At 42.6% G+C, this 18,035-nt stretch overlaps 1 protein-coding gene and 1 long non-coding RNA gene across 2 annotated transcripts in view; one reads left to right on the forward strand and one right to left on the reverse strand.

Annotated features, from left to right (window-relative positions):
- The window catches only part of LOC147008946 (tectonic-3-like), an 80,938-nt gene that overhangs the window by 30,817 nt on the left and 32,086 nt on the right, over positions 1-18,035 (forward strand). Inside the window, exons 7-10 of the mRNA XM_085864237.1 lie at positions 1,337-1,381; positions 2,019-2,144; positions 7,839-7,961; positions 8,314-8,399. Coding sequence (XP_085720363.1) covers positions 1,337-1,381; positions 2,019-2,144; positions 7,839-7,961; positions 8,314-8,399 — 380 coding nt within the window. The remainder of the gene's footprint in view (positions 1-1,336; positions 1,382-2,018; positions 2,145-7,838; positions 7,962-8,313; positions 8,400-18,035) is intronic.
- The window catches only part of LOC147008947 (uncharacterized), a 53,915-nt gene that overhangs the window by 13,280 nt on the left and 22,600 nt on the right, over positions 1-18,035 (reverse strand). Inside the window, exons 3-4 of the long non-coding RNA XR_015053318.1 lie at positions 3,125-3,202; positions 2,657-2,770 (exon numbers count right to left, since the gene is read on the reverse strand). This is a non-coding gene — a long non-coding RNA (uncharacterized LOC147008947). The remainder of the gene's footprint in view (positions 1-2,656; positions 2,771-3,124; positions 3,203-18,035) is intronic.

An 18,035-nucleotide genomic window follows, 5' to 3' on the forward strand; every position in this document is an offset into this window, starting at 1 on the left:
CACACACACACACACACACACACACACACACACACACACACACACACACACACACACACACACACACACACCCAAAAGAAATGGACCCCGTCGGGTCTTTATTGGACCCTCCAGCCAAGGAGGATAGGTCAGCTGGGGAGTCAAGGTCTGGCCGGGTACCCGTCCGCCTCGTGCGGTCACACCGGACTCCAACCCACCACAGTGGGACTCGAACCCACGAGCCAGAATCCACCGAGCCCACGATCCTGGCTGCTCGACCACCACCACCACAAGGAGCCCCGCAAAAGACCGTAGACGACGACCGCTGATGACGACGACGACTCTAATGACGCACACCAAGAGCAATGGCCACGATGACTCCTCTACTCTTCTCTTTCGCGAGGTCCGAGGGATTTCTTCCCCTGGCCACTCGCCTCCTGATTGGACGGTTGTGTCGCGCGATTCGCCGGCCGTCCCTCATTAGACAGGCCCACGGTAGGCGGGGCAACTCCCACTTTCTGGGTGGAGTCCCGATCTGAGGCGATGAGCCTCCTGATTGGACGAAGGGCAGAGTCGGGGCTGAGGTGATGAGCCTCCTGATTGGAGGTAGTCCGGTGGGAGGAGGGAACCTCACCCCTGCACGTGACACGTTACACGTGGTGCGAAGAATGAAGGATTGATTGGAGATGTAAAAAAAACCTGACTATAAAAGAAACCCGCAGCGCACACATGAAATTAACCCATTAGACAGAAGGACGGGACCCTGACTATAAACACATACTTATTGAAATAACTGAACTGCGGGGTTGTTGTCTGTCTGTGCGCAAATGGCTGCCAGATTCGTAACAATACATCATGGTTATATGGCTCGGATAATTCCAATTGCACCTCCCTTCTTCCTCCCCCAAAGGAAGAAAATTCCAAGATGGGCGAAAAAAAAAAATTTCAAACTTTGATGGAATCAAATGAAACGTGCGCATACACGACTTCAAGGGTGTCCTGATTAATCCCTGAAAGATTCAGCTTCCTCAGTCAAATCCTCTCGGAAGAATAGATGATACATTGGCGACAACATCCTCTCCCTCCATTATATGAATAATATTATTATTATTATTATTATTATTATTATTATTATTACTATGAATACACTACTTATGAGCTCAGTCATGTCCTTTGCTTCACGTTTACCTTGTTTCAAACACCGTGTCATTGAGATGTCATTGCTCAACCAAGTCCAGTGGCTCGTCACACTTGTGAAATGGCATGTAGTGCAGAGGAGCTGTTTCTTTGTAAATTGTTGTAATGAGGAATCAATTTCGTGATTCTGATGAGTTGTGGGTTTCTTTTTTTTTTGCAGAATCCAGGAAACTTCACCTCCTGCTCCAATATAGATGACTTGGTGGTGAGTACTGGTATCGTGCACATTAAGGTAAAATGATTGACTTGTCTGGTTTGCGACCTTTTTTTTTTTTCAAAGGAGTCGCCAATTGTGGTTTAAAATGAAAGGCTTAATTTTCGGCCCCATTGACGATTGACTTGTTATCAATTACACCTGTAATTAATTTGAATTTAAGCCTGGTGTTGGCTTGAAGTTTAAGGTGGCTGGCTGAAGACAATGTGAAGAGGAAAAAACAAGACGATGTTGAAGAACCCTCAACTCTGCAGACAGAAGTCTGAAGGGCAAGCAGATACAAACCCCGCTTCACACACAGACGGACAAGAGATGAAGTTTCGTACGTGAATTAGCGACAACTCTCTGCATGACTCAAGCGCCCACGATCTATTCTGCCTTTTGAATGGTCAGAAACGTTATCTAGGCCCACGTGATCAGCATCTAGATTCTAGTGATACGGCAAAGAGTGCTGCAAAGTCACCTTGCATATACTGTATGTAGGTTAGCTGAAGGTAAGAACATTGTGATTGCATGAAATATTGTGCGTGTTTGTTATTCTGTGCCGTATGGTATTATTGTTTGTATGTTCGTGTGTTTCTGTGTGTGTGCTCAGTATTTCTGTGTTTACTTGTGGAAATGTGTGCAGGAAGTGCAATTATCTCATCCTATCCTGGTCTCGCCACACGGACTCCTCAGTTCTGCTTCCACAGACAATCCTTTGGAGTTTGAGCCCACATCTCAACATGGTCATTGTCTCTACACTGTGTTTGAGGTATCAGAGCTCTCTCGCCTTCTCTATAGGAACAGCTCTCCTTGAGCTGTCTCTTCCGGGTTCGATTTCTGCTCTGACTTTAAACTGTGGTCCTGGTGCTTCACAGGCACGGTGTTGTATCATTGGGTGTGCCATACTTCACAGTCCAGTCACTAAGCCTGGTATCCTGTTTGCCAGAATTCACTGGTGGATATTTAAGATCCCACAGTGCCTTTTGAAAAGAGTAGCAAACTGTGTGCTGATACCCTGTCTAAATTCCAAAACCCTGCCATGGCCTACAGGGTCACTGCATCAGTAGCACAATGGGATGCAACCAATGGACCAAATTCCTTTCTGAATCGTGGTGAAATATGCACTCGCTATGTAGATTAAAGGGACCAATAAACATTACCATTGTTCATGTTTCCTGGGTCAAAACTAAGATACAAGTTTTCAATGACATCTTGGATGCTGCTATCTTGTCTGTACCTGTTTGTGGTGAGGATGTTGAGGTCACGGAGAGATTCACTTACCTTGGTGGTGATATTCATGTCTCTGCTGGCTGTGAGCCAGAGGTCAATAGACGTCTGGGTCGGGCCTGGGGAGTCATGGATTCACTGGATCATGGGGTGTGGCGCTGTCGGTACCTGTGCGGGAGGACGAAAGTCTGAAAAATCTGAAAAAAAATCAGCTCATAGGTGATTGAGATAGTTTGAGTCACGTGTTCATACAGCGATAACTCGGCATTATTTGGAAGTGGCTGTATAGGCAGGCAAAGTGGCTCCAAGCAATTCATGGTCAGTTTTATTGTGGACAAGAGGGATGATCGTACAGTTTGTGTCACGGAAGGTGTCAGTGCAATCAGTTTTTCAAATTAATTCTTCTGAACATTATTATTTTTGGACAATTTTCTCCAACCCATGTTGATTTAAGTACTGTATAAGCTTTAGATCTGCGCTTCAAAATACAAGTATAATTTCATGTGCTAGACAAGAAGATACCTGTGGTATGCCAGGAAGAAAGCAGGTGTGGGGACTGAGAAAGGAACACCGACAAAGTTCCTTGTTCATTGTAGCTCACTGGTGATGACAAAGAAAAAAAGCCAAAAATCAAAACTTTGAATCAAACAATAACGCTTCATCTCAGAATACAGTTATCCCATCATCATAGCATAACAATGTGAACATGTATAGTGAGAGACATGAAAATGTATTTCAAGACAAGTGATTCTCCTATAATCCACCTTGTAGGAATTCAAAGACAAGACTACAATCTCCTATCTCGCACGTAAAAGTATTACAATGTGTATCAGCTTATTGTGTAACCAACCTTCCTATTCTTGCAAGTGAACTTCGTCCACCAATTATAAAATTCTTCATCTTTTTCCTCAAATATGGATAAAAGTAACAGACGGCACATTTGAGCTCTTGCCTGCAACAGTAACATTCCTTTAACAAAGTATTTAATTGGTTCAACATCCTATTAACGATGCAAATGACAAACTAAGTAAAGAACTCGTAGAAACTTGTGGTATGAATCGCATCTTTCTTCTGAATCCTTAAAGAAAGGATCCAGAAAGGAATCAAAGAAATATTGACCTCAACCTTTTACCAGCCACTATTCAAACCTCCATATTCCCGAGCGGCCGGTTTACCAGCCACTATTCAAACCTCCATATTCCCGAGCGGCCGGTTTACCAGCCACTATTCAAACCTCCATATACCCGAGTGGCCGTTTTACCGGCCGCTATTCAAACCTCCATATTCCCGAGCGGCCGTTTTGCCAGCCGTTATTCAAACGTCCATATTCCCGAGCAGCCGGTTTACGAGCCGCTATTCAAACCTCCTTATTCCCCAGCGGCCGGTTTACCAGCCGCTATTCAAACCTCCATATACCTGAGTGGCCGTTTTACCAGCCGCTATTCAAACCTCCATTTACCCGAGCAGCCGTTTTACCAGCCGCTATTCAAACCTTCATATACCCGAGCAGCCGTTTTACCAGCCGCTATTCAAACCTCCATATACCCGAGTGGCCGGTTTACCAGCCACTATTCAAACCTCCATATACCCGAGTGGCCGGTTTACCAGCCACTATTCAAACCTCCATATTCCCCAGCGGCCGGTTTACCAGCCGCTATTCAAACCTCCATATACCTGAGCAGCCGTTTTAACCAGCCACTATTCAAACTCCATATACCTGAGCAGCCGTTTTACCACCCGCCCAATCAAACCTCCATATACCCAAGCAGCCATTTTACCAGCCACTATTCAAACCTCCATATCCCTGAGCAGCCATTTTACCAGTCGCTATTCAAACCTTCAGAAACCCGAGCAGCCGTTTTAACAGCCGCTATTCAAACCTCCATATACCTGAGCAGCCGTTTTACCGGCCGCTATTCAAACCTCCATATACCTGAGCAGCCGTTTTACCACCCGCCCAATCAAACCTCCATATACCCGAGCGGCCGGTTTACCAGCCACGATTCAAACCTCCATATACCCGAGCGGCCGGTTTACCAGCCACTATTCAAACCTCCATATACCCGAGTGGCCGGTTTACCAGCCACTATTCAAACCTCCATATACCCGAGCGGCCGGTTTATCAGCCGCTATTCAAACCTCCATATTCCCCAGCGGCCGGTTTACCAGCCGCTATTCAAACCTCCATATACCTGAGCAGCCGTTTTAACCAGCCACTATTCAAACTCCATATACCTGAGCAGCCGTTTTACCACCCGCCCAATCAAACCTCCATATACCCGAGCAGCCGTTTTACCAGCCGCTATTCAAACCTCCATATCCCTGAGCAGCCATTTTATCAGTCGATATTCAAACCTTCAGAAACCCGAGCAGCCGTTTTAACAGCCGCTATTCAAACCTCCATATACCTGAGCAGCCGTTTTACCGGCCGCTATTCAAATCTCCGTTTACCCGAGCAGCCATTTTACCAGCCGCTATTCAAACCTCCATATACCCGAGCAGCCAGTTTACCAGCCGCTATTCAAATCTCCATTTACCCGAGCGGCCGTTTTACCAGCCGCTATTCAAACCTCCATATACCTGAGCAGCCGTTTTACCAGCCGCTATTCAAACCTCCATATACCCGAGCAGCCGTTTTACCGGCCGCTATTCAAATCTCCGTTTACCCGAGCAGCCGTTTTACCAGCCGCTATTCAAACCTCCATATACCTGAGCAGCCGTTTTACCAGCCGCTATTCAAACCTCCATATACCCGAGCAGCCGTTTTATCAGTCGATATTCAAACCTTCAGAAACCCGAGCAGCCGTTTTAACAGCCGCTATTCAAACCTCCATATACCTGAGCAGCCGTTTTACCAGCCGCTATTCAAACCTCCATATACCCGAGCAGCCAGTTTACCAGCCGCTATTCAAATCTCCATTTACCCGAGCGGCCGTTTTACCAGCCGCTATTCAAACCTCCATATACCTGAGCAGCCGTTTTACCAGCCGCTATTCAAACCTCCATATACCCGAGCAGCCGCTTTACCGGCCGCTATTCAAATCTCCGTTTATCCGAGCAGCCGTTTTACCAGCCGCTATTCAAACCTCCATATACCTGAGCAGCCGTTTTACCGGCCGCTATTCAAATCTCCGTTTACCCGAGCAGCCGTTTTACCAGCCGCTATTCAAACCTCCATATACCTGAGCAGCCGTTTTACCAGCCGCTATTCAAACCTCCATATACCCGAGCGGCCGTTTTACCAGCTGTTATTCAAACCTGCATGTACCAAAGGGGCCGGATTTTTCTGCAGGCAGCCCAGGATGGGGGAGCCGAATGTCCAAGGATCTCAGGGTTAAAAGGGTTCATGCAGGGTAATCAGGAATTAAGTTCCTGTTTTAAATATAGAAATACCACATCTTGAGTGCGGGAAGTGTTCTCTGTAAATGGGAGACAGAAAAACGTGAAGACAGATGCTCCAGCTTGCAATACTATGTACAGTACCAAGAGAAAGTCTATGCCACCTTTCAAAATTTTTACCTGTTGTTGCCTTGTAGCCTGGAATTATATTGCATTAAATCAGACTTTTTCCACCTTTATTTACACATCATAATTCACAACTTCCAAGTCAAAAACAAATTCGACAAATTTCAGAAAATTAATTAACAATACAAAACTAGAATATCTTGGTTTGACAAATCTCCACCCCCCTGAGTTAATACTTGGTGGAAGCACCTTTGACAGCAATTACAGCTGTGAGTCTGTTGGGATCGGCCTCTCCCAACTTTGCACACCTTGATTGGGCAATATTCACCCATTCTCTGCACAAAACTGTTCAAGCTCAGTCAAGTTGCATGGGGAGCGTTGATGGGCAGCAATATTCAAGTCATGCCACAGATTTTCGATTGGATTTAGGTCGGGGCTCTGACTGGGACGCTCAAGGACATTTATCTTTTTGTTCATTAGCCGCTCCAGTGTAACTGGCTGTGTGCTTCGGGTCGTTGTCATGCTGAAAGGTGAACTTCCGTCCCAATTTCAGTTTTCTTGCAGAGGGCAGCAGGTTTTCCTCGAGGATTTTTCTGTATTTTGCTCCATCCATTTTCACTTCTATCCTAACAAGTGCCCTAGTCCCTGTTGATGAGAAACATCCCCATAACATGATGCTTCACAGTTGAGATGGTGTTCTTTGGGTGATGTGCTATGTTTGGTTTGCACCAAACATAAAATTTTGCATTTAGGCCAAAGGTTCCATCTTGGTTTTGTCAGACCACAAAACTTTTTCAAACATGGCTTCAGAATCTCTGGAGTGTTTTTTTTTAATAACACAAACAGGACTCGAGGTGGGGTTTTTTTGAGTAATGGCTTCCTTCTTGCCACCCTGCCATACAGGCCAGACTTGTGAAGTGCTTGGGATATTGTTGTCACATACACACAGTTTCCAGTCTTTTCCATAAAGGCATTTAGGTCTTTCAAAGTTGTCATTGGCCTCTTCGTGGCCTCTCTGATTAGTCTACCCCTTGCTTGGTCATCCAGTTTGGAAGGAACGTCGGATTGCCATGTGCCTTCCACTTCTTAATGATTATCTTGACTGTGCTCCAAGGGATATTCAAGGCCTTTGAAATATTTTTATACTCATCCCCTGATCTGTACCTTTCCACAAATTTATCATGGAGGTCTTTTGAAAGCTCCTTGGTGTTCATGGTTGAGTCTTTGCTGTGAAATGCATGACCCAGCAGAGGAAACCTGCAGGAACAGCTGATTTTATTCTGAAATAATCAGAATCATGACAATTTATCACAGGTGGAGGCCAATAAACTTGGTGTGTGATTTTGAAGGTGATTGGTTACACCTGAGCTAATTTACAATTGCTGTCATAAGGGGGGTGGACACACTTATCCAACCAAGATATTCTAGTTTTGTATTTTTAATTAATTTTCTGAAATTTATGGAATTTGTTTTTCACTTGTAAGTTGAAGGGTACGATGTGTAAATATCGGTGGAAAAGTCTGATTTAATGCAATTTAATTCCAGGCTATAAGAGAACAAAAGGTGAAAATTTTGAAAGGGGGTGCAGACATTCTATAGGCACTGTACATATATTTTTACATACTGTATATGTATATATTTATGATTTTGTGGAATTTTGCAATGTCAACAAGCCAGTGTGCACTGGCAGGATGGGTTTAATTGCCATTACTCGTGCCTTCATGACAGTGTGATTCTTGTTTATCACTTTATCTTCCCACACTCTTTGTAGTTACACTACACTGTGATGGTTGGATCAGAAGGTGTACTGGGAGCTACTGCTTTAGCGGTTCTTGGAAGTGTGCCTCTGAATGCAACATCATTGTGGCAACACTTCTCCATCAGATATTCTATGGTAAGGTCAACTAGTCACTTAATTGGGCCAGGTTGGGCTTGTATTTCTCTGGATGTAACTCAGGAACCTATAATGATATATGCAATTGAGGATAGTGCATTTTCCAGCTCCAGATGTCTTTTGGTAAAATGGGACCCACTTATTTATAATTTAACAAACACTACTTCCTCATTTATCAGGTTTTAAACAGCAACCCATACAGTTTCTAGATAAGAAGGATATCAGCTTGTCTGATTTTTCTGATTGTTTGCATCTCTCTAAAGGAGATAAACAAAGTGGTGCAGGAGCATGAGAAATGTGGACTTCCAAGATTGTCAAATAGCACTGTAGTAGAGTGTGGTGTTGTGTTTAGGGAGATCTACAGCTGAAGCAGAGATTGAGTGGAAATCCTGGTTATATCATTGGCCAGCCTATTGTTGGAGCTTACTCTGGTCGCAAGTATGTTTTCTGCAACACTATTCGTAGCACATTTACACATTACTTCAATATCTCTTGTTACTGACTCGCGCCATGGCCGTAGGCCGAACGCAGGAGTATTGTGATTATCCTGTCCGTGGGTTTTTCTGTTTGTCGGCTGAATAACTGAACGAAGGCAGCTATAATCGCCAAATTTGGCACAGAGCCTATTGTGAATTTCATGGACGAGTTCCACTTTGAGCGAAGGAAAATATATAAAATGAAAATTATTGCAGGTCTATATTTACTCACAGTGTAGCCATGTGACAGGATAGGATATCACCCTCTGGGGCAGTATTGCACGAAAAAAAAAATAACGGAGTGCGTTATTATGTCTTTCAATTTTCAAGCATATCCAGACAAATATGTCTTTCAATCCAGACAATTCTCATACTCTCATTCTTTCTCTCTCTGAAAGGACCATGTGGCAAACTCACCCATCTACCTTTCTTAACAATCCTCTTGAGGAAGTTCAGTCATTCAAACTCCTGGGTCTCACTATCAGCCAATATCTTTCTTGAGAAAACCACATTTCAAAGTTTCCAAAGCCAGCCGCCGACTGGGCATCCTCCGTCATGCAAAGTCCTACTTTGGCACACCTGAACTCCTATCCACCTACAGGGCTTTCATCCGAGCTCGGTGGAGTGCTGCTTTCCCCTCTGAGCTGGTTCCTCAGCCTCACATCTTGCTCAGCTTGAAGCTGTGAAAACCCAGGTGGAAGCCTTTAAAATTATTGGAATCTCCCACTCTGAAGCTGAGTCTGTGTCCACCGCGTCGTCATTGCAGACAGGTCGGTGGTCTCTCAGCCTTCTACCGCCTCCCTTCTGGTCTTGCACCATCTGCTCTCTCTCTCTCTTTGCTTTGTCCACACCCCCCCCATGTTTTCACAAGGCTCACACAGTCCACCATCAACCATATTATGGTGAAACTACCTAAATCTAGGACTACTGCTCACCTCCACTCATTTATTCCTCTTTTTTCCTGCTTGTGGACTTCCACATTCTCTTCAATGTCATTCTATCCCCCAGGTCCTCAAGACAGCTGTTCGCCACCAACTCAGGTCATCCCCAATCCAAAACCATCATCATTTCTACCCTCATTAACCCCACCCAAATCCCTCCTTCCAATTTAACAGTTTTCCTTCCTTGTAATTTCCTTCTGAATCCATCTTGTCCACCCAGTACAAGGGTATGGGCACCCTTGGTGAACCTTCAGCTTTGCACCCTCCACTCTCCCCCAATTAACTTTCAAAAATGAATATTGTACATTTGTATGAATAAAGTTTCTGCATTAATAAATGCTGATTTATTGTTTTTAACATGAAAATGGAAAATATGATACTGATTGTACATTTTCATTGTTCTACACTTTTCACACGATATATACAAGAAGAAATGCACATTATAATGTGTAATATGGCTCACATGATGTCATACTATGTGTTCGTACAACAAAGTTTATCATTATCAGTTAGAATTTCACTTTCCTTGCTTTCAGTTCAACAAATGTACAAACACGTTCCTTCAGGCCAATGCTTTGTGCAATTTCATGTTCTATTGACAAGGTGGATACTGGATAGCCCAACCAGTCTTTCTTGCATCATTGAGGAGCAAATGTATGTTTTGATCAACTTTAGCTTGGAAAAGCTTTGCCGCACCCCTGGCCACAGAAACACGGAGGGCGAAGATGTTTCTGAGAGCAATAAATGTGTCAGGGACATTATCTGTGAGCTTATTTTTGCAAAGAAAGTTCAATACATGTTGTGGTCGTGCCAACTTTGGAAGTCGTCTTGCAATGGCTCGCAATTCACTGAACAAATTGGAAGCATCAATATCTTTGGAGTCCCCATGCTGTAAAGCTTGCTCGAGCATCAAGCAATGTTCCATAATTTGCTTTGATGTTCTATTCTGCAAGCTGTGAACTTCGGAGAGGATGCCAAACACAGAACTAATTGGATGCGTCTGTGTGAATCCTTCTTCAAGCGATTGTATTGCTGTGTCAAGGTTCACTTTGAATTTTTCCTTGGGCTTCTGAATTGGCTCATCGTCTGTTTTATATGTGAACTGCTTCCTCTTTCTCTTCATACGGACCGGATCTGGTTCTAAGTGTGCCGGTATCTCCAACTCCACAGCAAATTCACGTACATCTACCAGTGTTTTCTCAAACCCTTCATCACTTCTTGCAGTCTCCAAGAAACCTCTTGGTTTCTCTTCGTTGCTTAATGGCATCATGTATGTCAAAGTTTTTCTCCTGAAGTTGTTTGCTCATCATATTGATCTCAAAGAGGATGTCATTCCACACAACAAGAGAAACCACAAATTGGAAATTAGAAATGCCTTCTGCAAGAGGTTGTGCATCTACTCGTTTGGTATTGCCAGACGATCCTGTTCGGGTCATGTCATCTTATGCTAGGTTCCCACTATCACGATGCGCGGCACGATTGAAATCGTGGTCTTAATCGTGGACTAATCGTGGTTATCCTATCAGATCTTGAGGTCAGTCATGGCAATCGTGTTAATCGTAGAAAAATTTTGAATGGTTCAAAAATTTTCTACGATCAACACGATCAATTGTCAATCGGGATCATCATATCAGATCGTATTGCATCGTAACAAAGCGCGACAGATCGCATCTAATCGTGCTTCCTCATCGTGGTGATCGGGATCGATCTTAGACAAGACAAACATCACGCTCTGTGAGACCACAATTTCAATCATGCCACGCATCTTGATAGTGGGAACAGCTTTCAGAGAAATTCCATGATCAGCTACGAATGGCCAATCGTGGCGTTCGTAACGGATCGCACGACAGTGGGAACATAGCGAGAGATTTCAGTTAGTGCATCATAGATATCACCGAGCTGATAGTGGAGAGGTTTCAAGGCATTAATTAGACATTCCCATCTTGTTTCACTCAATCGTTTCACTGTAAGATTAGGCACACGGTGCATTCGAGCTTACCAATGATGTGTTGAAGCTGAAAAATACACATAACCACATTGTACTGTGTCAAAGAAAGCCATTGTTTCCAAGCAACAATTGGCAGCATAATTAATACCACATAACGTTTTCTTTCCCCTTCATATTGCTTCAATTACCAATAACCTTGACTATGCAAGTTTTCAAGAGACAATGACATCTCTTCTAACTGGTGAAGGACAGTGTCCATCATAACAGCACCAGTTGTCTGGTTAAAGGCCCAGTCACACCTTGACGTTTTAGCCAACGTATGCCGATTTTTGAAAATCTTTTCTAAAACGCTGCACACGTTGAAGACGTTATGGGTAAGTTTTGATAACATTGAGAGCACGCTGAAAAACACTGCCATACGTCGTTGTACGTTGGCTTTAAACGTTGTACTTTTTGGTTCTCCTCAAATTTTTGCATGCTTGAAATTTCACGACGTATGCCGGCGTATGACTCACACGTTCCGCTACGCTGGCCACAAGTTGTATGCACGGTCTGCGATCGTTGACAGACGTCAACACATGCTACTTGTAAGTGAATCATAAGTTGAGACACGCCGAGGTAATGTTTAGCGTACCCGAAACTTATTTCTAACTTATGATTAGCGTGTTGTTGGCACGTTACGCGATCGTTGGCACACGTCGACAGACGTTACTTTTAAGTTACTCATAGGCTGAAAGACGTCGGTATAATGGATCGTCCTTGCGTCAGCGTCCACGGCCACGGCCAGGACACTTATTTGCAGCATTCTTCAAACTTTTCTTCGGCATGACGAGGATGTTCACACTTCGATGTCTAGCTTGGCTATGATTCCAATTGTCCATCGGCAGCGTCTATTTAAAATAGTCGAGTTTGAGCGTTTTAACACGTTCAGAAGAATCGCTTCAAATTTCCAAACCCCAGCGTCAAAAAACAAAGGCGAGTGACAGCAATTTAAATCTTTCATTGTAAACAATGAAAATAGTTGAGTGGTATCGTTTAAAAGTCGTTGAGTGTAAAAAAAAATCCAATTGTTGAGCGCAAGTGTCTACTTTCAATAGTGGAGTTTGAGCGATTTAACACGTTCAATAGAAACGATTAAAATTTCCGAGCACCAGCTTCAAAAAACAAAGGCGAGTGACAGCAATTTAAATCGTTCATTGTAAACAATGAAAATAGCTGAGTGGTACCGTTTTAAAAGTCGTTGAGTGTAAAAAAAAATCCAATTGTTGAGCGCAAGCGTCTACTTTCAATAGTGGAAATGCAGCCATTTAAATCGTTGAGTGGCAGCCTATGAATAGCAAACCCCACGTCACCGGCAAAGATAAACTGCCGCACGATATGGATAAGTTAGGCTATCGTTGGGCATAGTTTGTGAACGCCGGCTACACGATAATTATTCGTTGGTATACCGCATCTAATATAAGTTATCGAAGCGCTCTATGCACATTATTAGTTCATTGTGCATTTGTCCAACCCGTTATGAATAGACCTAAATCGTAAAAACAAGCCATAGCTCATTGTTGAAAAAGCTCCATAAAAAATTATCCGCGAAGAACTTCGAACAATGGTGCAAAGATGTCTCCTACCCGTGGACACGCGGACGCAAGGAGGATCCATCATAACCCACACCCTCCCCCTCACACTTACCTACTACTGCCGACATGAACAAACTACTACTAATACTGATACTGATACTGATACTGTTACTGCAGACATGGACATCGACTCAAAAAGGACTCGAAAACACTGTTGGGTTCCCCTTTTATGAACACCATTTTTTATATACCAATTCCCAAAATCGCTGGGAACACGTCTTTATATGGCAGTTATAAGTTAGAAACACGTTCATTTATTTTTTTGTCGACCGGAAGACGTCATTGGAATACGTCTACATACGTCGATGTGTGTTGGGACTACGTAAAGAATTGGTTCAAAGCACGTCAAACATAAGTTAGAAATAAGTTTCGCGTAAAAAAGACATTACCGCGACGTGTTTCGACTTATGAATAGCTTATAAGTAGCATTTGTGGACGTGTGTAAGCGTCCGCATATCGTGTGTACAACTTATCCCCATCGCATGCGGAACGTGTGTCATACGCCAAGTACGTCGTAAAATTTTGAACATGTTTAAAATTTCTTGACGTACTCTACTTACTACGACGTATGATAGCGTACTTTAGCGTTCTACTCACGTATACCAAACTTATTCATACCGTATTTGACGTGCCCCAACGTTTTAGACACATTTTTCTTAGGTCGGCATACGCTGGCAAGATCGCCAAGGTGTGACTGCGATGTTGACACTTCCATTTCTACGGCAGTTATGATTCGAATCGTTGTGCGTCAGCCTTTTAATAGGCTACGTCACGACATCGTCGGCGATGCGTGCAACGCGCTATGCCTAAGTTAGACTATCGTTGGGCATAGGTTGTGTAGGCCGACAACAGGTTCAGCATTCGTTGGTATAAGTTATCTATAACACAACGAAACGTTCTGTGTCCGTTACTAATGCGTTATACATAAGACCAAGTCGCTATGAATACGTCCGAATCTTTAAAAAAAACATCAAAAGTTCAACGTAAGCCAGCGTTTCACATAAATTTTAATACGTTGCCATCGCTGGCTAAAACGTCAAGGTGTGACTGGGCCTTTAGTGGTACAAATCCCACAAAATGTTCCTTTATGCATTCAGGCTCATAATTATCAGTATCTGAAGTTGTTATGTCCATAAAATGAAGGATCATGGTCATTTGTTCAACATGGCCTACATCTGCTGAACAATCCAGAATGATGGAAACGTACTTGGCAACATGAGCAGATTTTAGGATTTCTTCTTTGATGGTGTTGGATAAGAGCTGAATTAATTTATTCTACATATCAGGTCAGGTCAGGTATGAGAGCATGCGCCGGAGTAGTGCGTCACTGCATCCACTTTCCGCCAGTACTCCAGGGACCTCCGTCTGACCATTCCATAGGCAGATGCCTGGGCCATCCCTATCTCCTTGAGATGCTGATCAACCTGCTGCAACCATGAGGCACGTGGTCGGCCCATTGGCCTCCTTCACTCATGAGGCTCCCTCGCTGAGAGAATCTGGTGAGCAGGATCAGCATCAGGAAAATGAGCCACATGTCCATACAGCCGCAACCGATGCTCACGGACGATGCAGGTAACAAATCTCATTTGAGTCTCTCTCAGCAACCGCTCGTTGGACAGAAAGGCCGACCAGCGATAGCCAAGGATTCTCCGAAGAATTCTGTACATTTTCCCAAGATAATGTAGCTACCTGTGTCTCATTGTCGTTTATCTTATGAAGATGCTCATCCCGAAGTGGGTCAAACAAAGCTAGATATTCCACAAATTTCCGGAAGTTCCAATTAACAAAAGTGTGCAGAAATGCCAGATTTTGCATACCAAGAACTGTCATTGAAGCTATGAGTCGTTCTAAGATTTGCTGCAAATACTTTGTTTCCTGTTTAATGAAGTGCAAATTTTCGACATCACTTGTTTTTTTTCTTTTTCAATCGCAGTTCAAGTTCTTTCCACTTCAAGCCATGGTGCCAGTCATGCCACTGAAACAGAAAAAATATTAAATTTTTTTACCAAATGAATTTTTCCCAAAATAAAAGAAGCTGTATCAAATGATATATATATTTGTGTGTATATATATATTTGTGTGTATATATATATTTGTGTGTATATATATATTTGTGTGTATATATATATTTGTGTGTATATATATATTTGTGTGTATATATATATTTGTGTGTATATATATATTTGTGTGTGTATATATATATATATATATATATATATATATATATATATATATATATATATATATATATATATATATATATATATATATATATATATATATATATATATATACACACACGAGTCAAGTAACAGTAGTAATTTACCTAAAAATATGGAAACATTGAACGAACATGTCACACGCACCGATGCTGCCATGCTTGCATATCAACAGTGACCATTCATTTGTATGCTGAAGCAAACGATTAAACGATAGGTGATATAATTCGACATATAATTGTCAGCTAGAATCATTTGGATGGATGATTTATATCTATATATTACTAAAACTCTCATCTTGTATGTTCCTGAAATACAGCCAAAACGGTACACGATAGTGCAAACATTTTCGGCCCACCTTGCTCACGATTCTCCTGCGGTGTGCAGTATCAAGTTTCGTTCAAATCGGGCAACGAAAAAATTATTAAAAAAATCAATTTCTGATTCAGTCAAGTACTCTTCGGGAGAATTTGATCAATGGAAACAACCTCAACGGTAGAGTTCGCTCGAGCTATCTTTGTGACTTACAAAATCTAAAGATTTCGTAAGTATATTGATGACTTCCGTCCTCTGTGTGTTTGTTACTTCTGAAATCTAAAGATTTCGTAAGTATATTGATGACTTCCGTTTCTGTTTGTTTGTTTGTTTGTTTGTTTGTAGGCACGATAACTCAAGAACAGAAGAAGCTACCAATGTCAAATTACACCACGTGATTCAGGAGGGTGATGGCTAGTGCTGATTGTCAATGTCAATAGTGCTGATGAGATTTTGGTCAAAATCGGTCAAAGGTCAAGGTCACAGTGAGGTCAAATATTCGATTTTTGATGGTTTGGTACAGATAAATCGAGAACGGAAGAAACTACCAATGTCAAATTACACCACGTGATTCAGGAGGGTGATGGCTAGTGCTGATTAGATTTTGGTCAAAATCGGTCAAAGGTCAAGGTCACAGTGAGGTCAAACATCCAAAACATTCGATTTTTGATGGTTTGGTACAGAATCATCGTAGAAACTTCTGGTTTGCGTCGCTACCTTCTCTCGAGACAGCTTTTATTAGACAAGGTCAGAGGTCAAGTTGACGATTTTGTAAGTACCAGTCTATGACTGCTTGTTTGTTACTTACGAAATCTAAAGATTTCGTAAGTATATTGATGCCTCCTGTTTCTGTTTGTTTATTTGTTTATTTGTAGGCACGATAACTCGAGAACGGAAGAAGCTACCAATGTCAAATTACACCACGTGATTCAGGAGGGTGATGGCTAGTGCTGATTAGATTTTGGTCAAAATCGGTCCAGGGTCAAGGTCACGGTGAGGTCAAATATTCGATTTTTGATGGTTTGGTACAGATAACCCGAGAACGGAAGAAGCTACCAATGTCAAATTACACCACGTGATTCAGGAGGCTGATGGCTAGTGCTGATTAGATTTTGGTCAAAATCGGTCAAAGGTCAAGGTCACAGTGAGGTCAAACATCCAAAAAATGATAACTCGAAAACGGAAGAAGCTACCAATGTCAAATTACACCACGTGATTCAGGAGGGTGATGGCTAGCGCTGATTAGATTTTGGTCACAATCGGTCAAAGGTCAAGGTCATGGTGATGTCAAACATCCAAAACATTCGATTTTTGATGGTTTGGTACAGAATCATTGTAGAAACTTCTAGTTTGCGTCGCTACCTTCTCGAGAGACAGCTTTTATTAGACAAGGTCAGAGGTCAAGTTGACGATTTCGTAAGTACCAGTCCATGACTGCTTGTTTGTTTGTTTGTTTGTTCGTGTGTTTGTGTTTGTTTGTAGGCACCATAACTCGAGAATGGAAGAAGCTACCAATGTCAAATTACACCACGTGATTCAGTAGGGCGATGGCTAGCGCTGATTAGATTTTGGTCAAAATCGGTCAAAGGTCAAGGTCACAGTGAGGTCAAACATAATTCCGTAAATTCATGTGGAGAAATGGAGTATTTTTGCTTCGCTCGACGTTACGAGTTCGTTTTAACTTCGATTTTAATTTTGTCTTCGGTTTTTGCGATCGCTTAGGATGCTTAAAACTCGGTTGTCGAAAATCTGGTAAAAATCGGATGTTTTGGAGACGTTTTAAGATTGTATAAAAAATATTTCTCTCGCGCATCACAGGTCGTCACATGATGCAGTGCGCTCGAGCAGACGCGTCGTTGAGTCACGTATGGTTTTCCGTGTGCGCCCTGACAGTGTTTTCGATAAAAGATAGTGTTTAAAAGTCATTTTTTATCCCAATAAAGGTTATCGTCGCATGCCTGACTTGCTGAGCCGTCGGATTATGTAAAGATTGTTGGTGGATGGCTGAATATTACGGTTTTGTGACTTTGATAAAATAATATTCAATAATTGCGTGGAGAAATGGAGATTTTTGCATCGCTCGACGTTACGATTTTTGATGGTTTGGTACAGAATCATCGTAGAAACTTCTGGTTTGCGTCACTACCTTCTCTAGAGACAGCTTTTATTAGATAAGGTCAGAGGTCAAGTTGACGATTTCGTAAGTACCAGTCTATGACTGCTTGTTTGTTTGTTTGTTTGTAGGCACGATAACTCGAGAACGGAAGAAGCTACCAATGTCAAATTAGACCACGTGATTCAGGAGGGTGATGGCTAGTGCTGATTAGATTTTGGTCAAAATCGGTCAAAGGTCAAGGTCACAGCAAGGTCAAATATTCGATTTTTGATGGTTTGGTACAGATAACTCGAGAACGGAAGAAGATACCAATGTCAAATTACACCACGTGATTCAGGAGGGTGGTGGCGAGCGCTGATTAGATTTTGGACAAAATCGGTCAAAGGTCAAGGTCACAGTGAGGTCAAACATAATTCCGTAAATTC

Source organism: Eptatretus burgeri, chromosome 18 (assembly GCF_056783735.1).
Source record: "Eptatretus burgeri isolate ZD-2024b chromosome 18, Ebu_testis_v1, whole genome shotgun sequence".
NCBI lineage: Eukaryota > Metazoa > Chordata > Myxini > Myxiniformes > Myxinidae > Eptatretus > Eptatretus burgeri.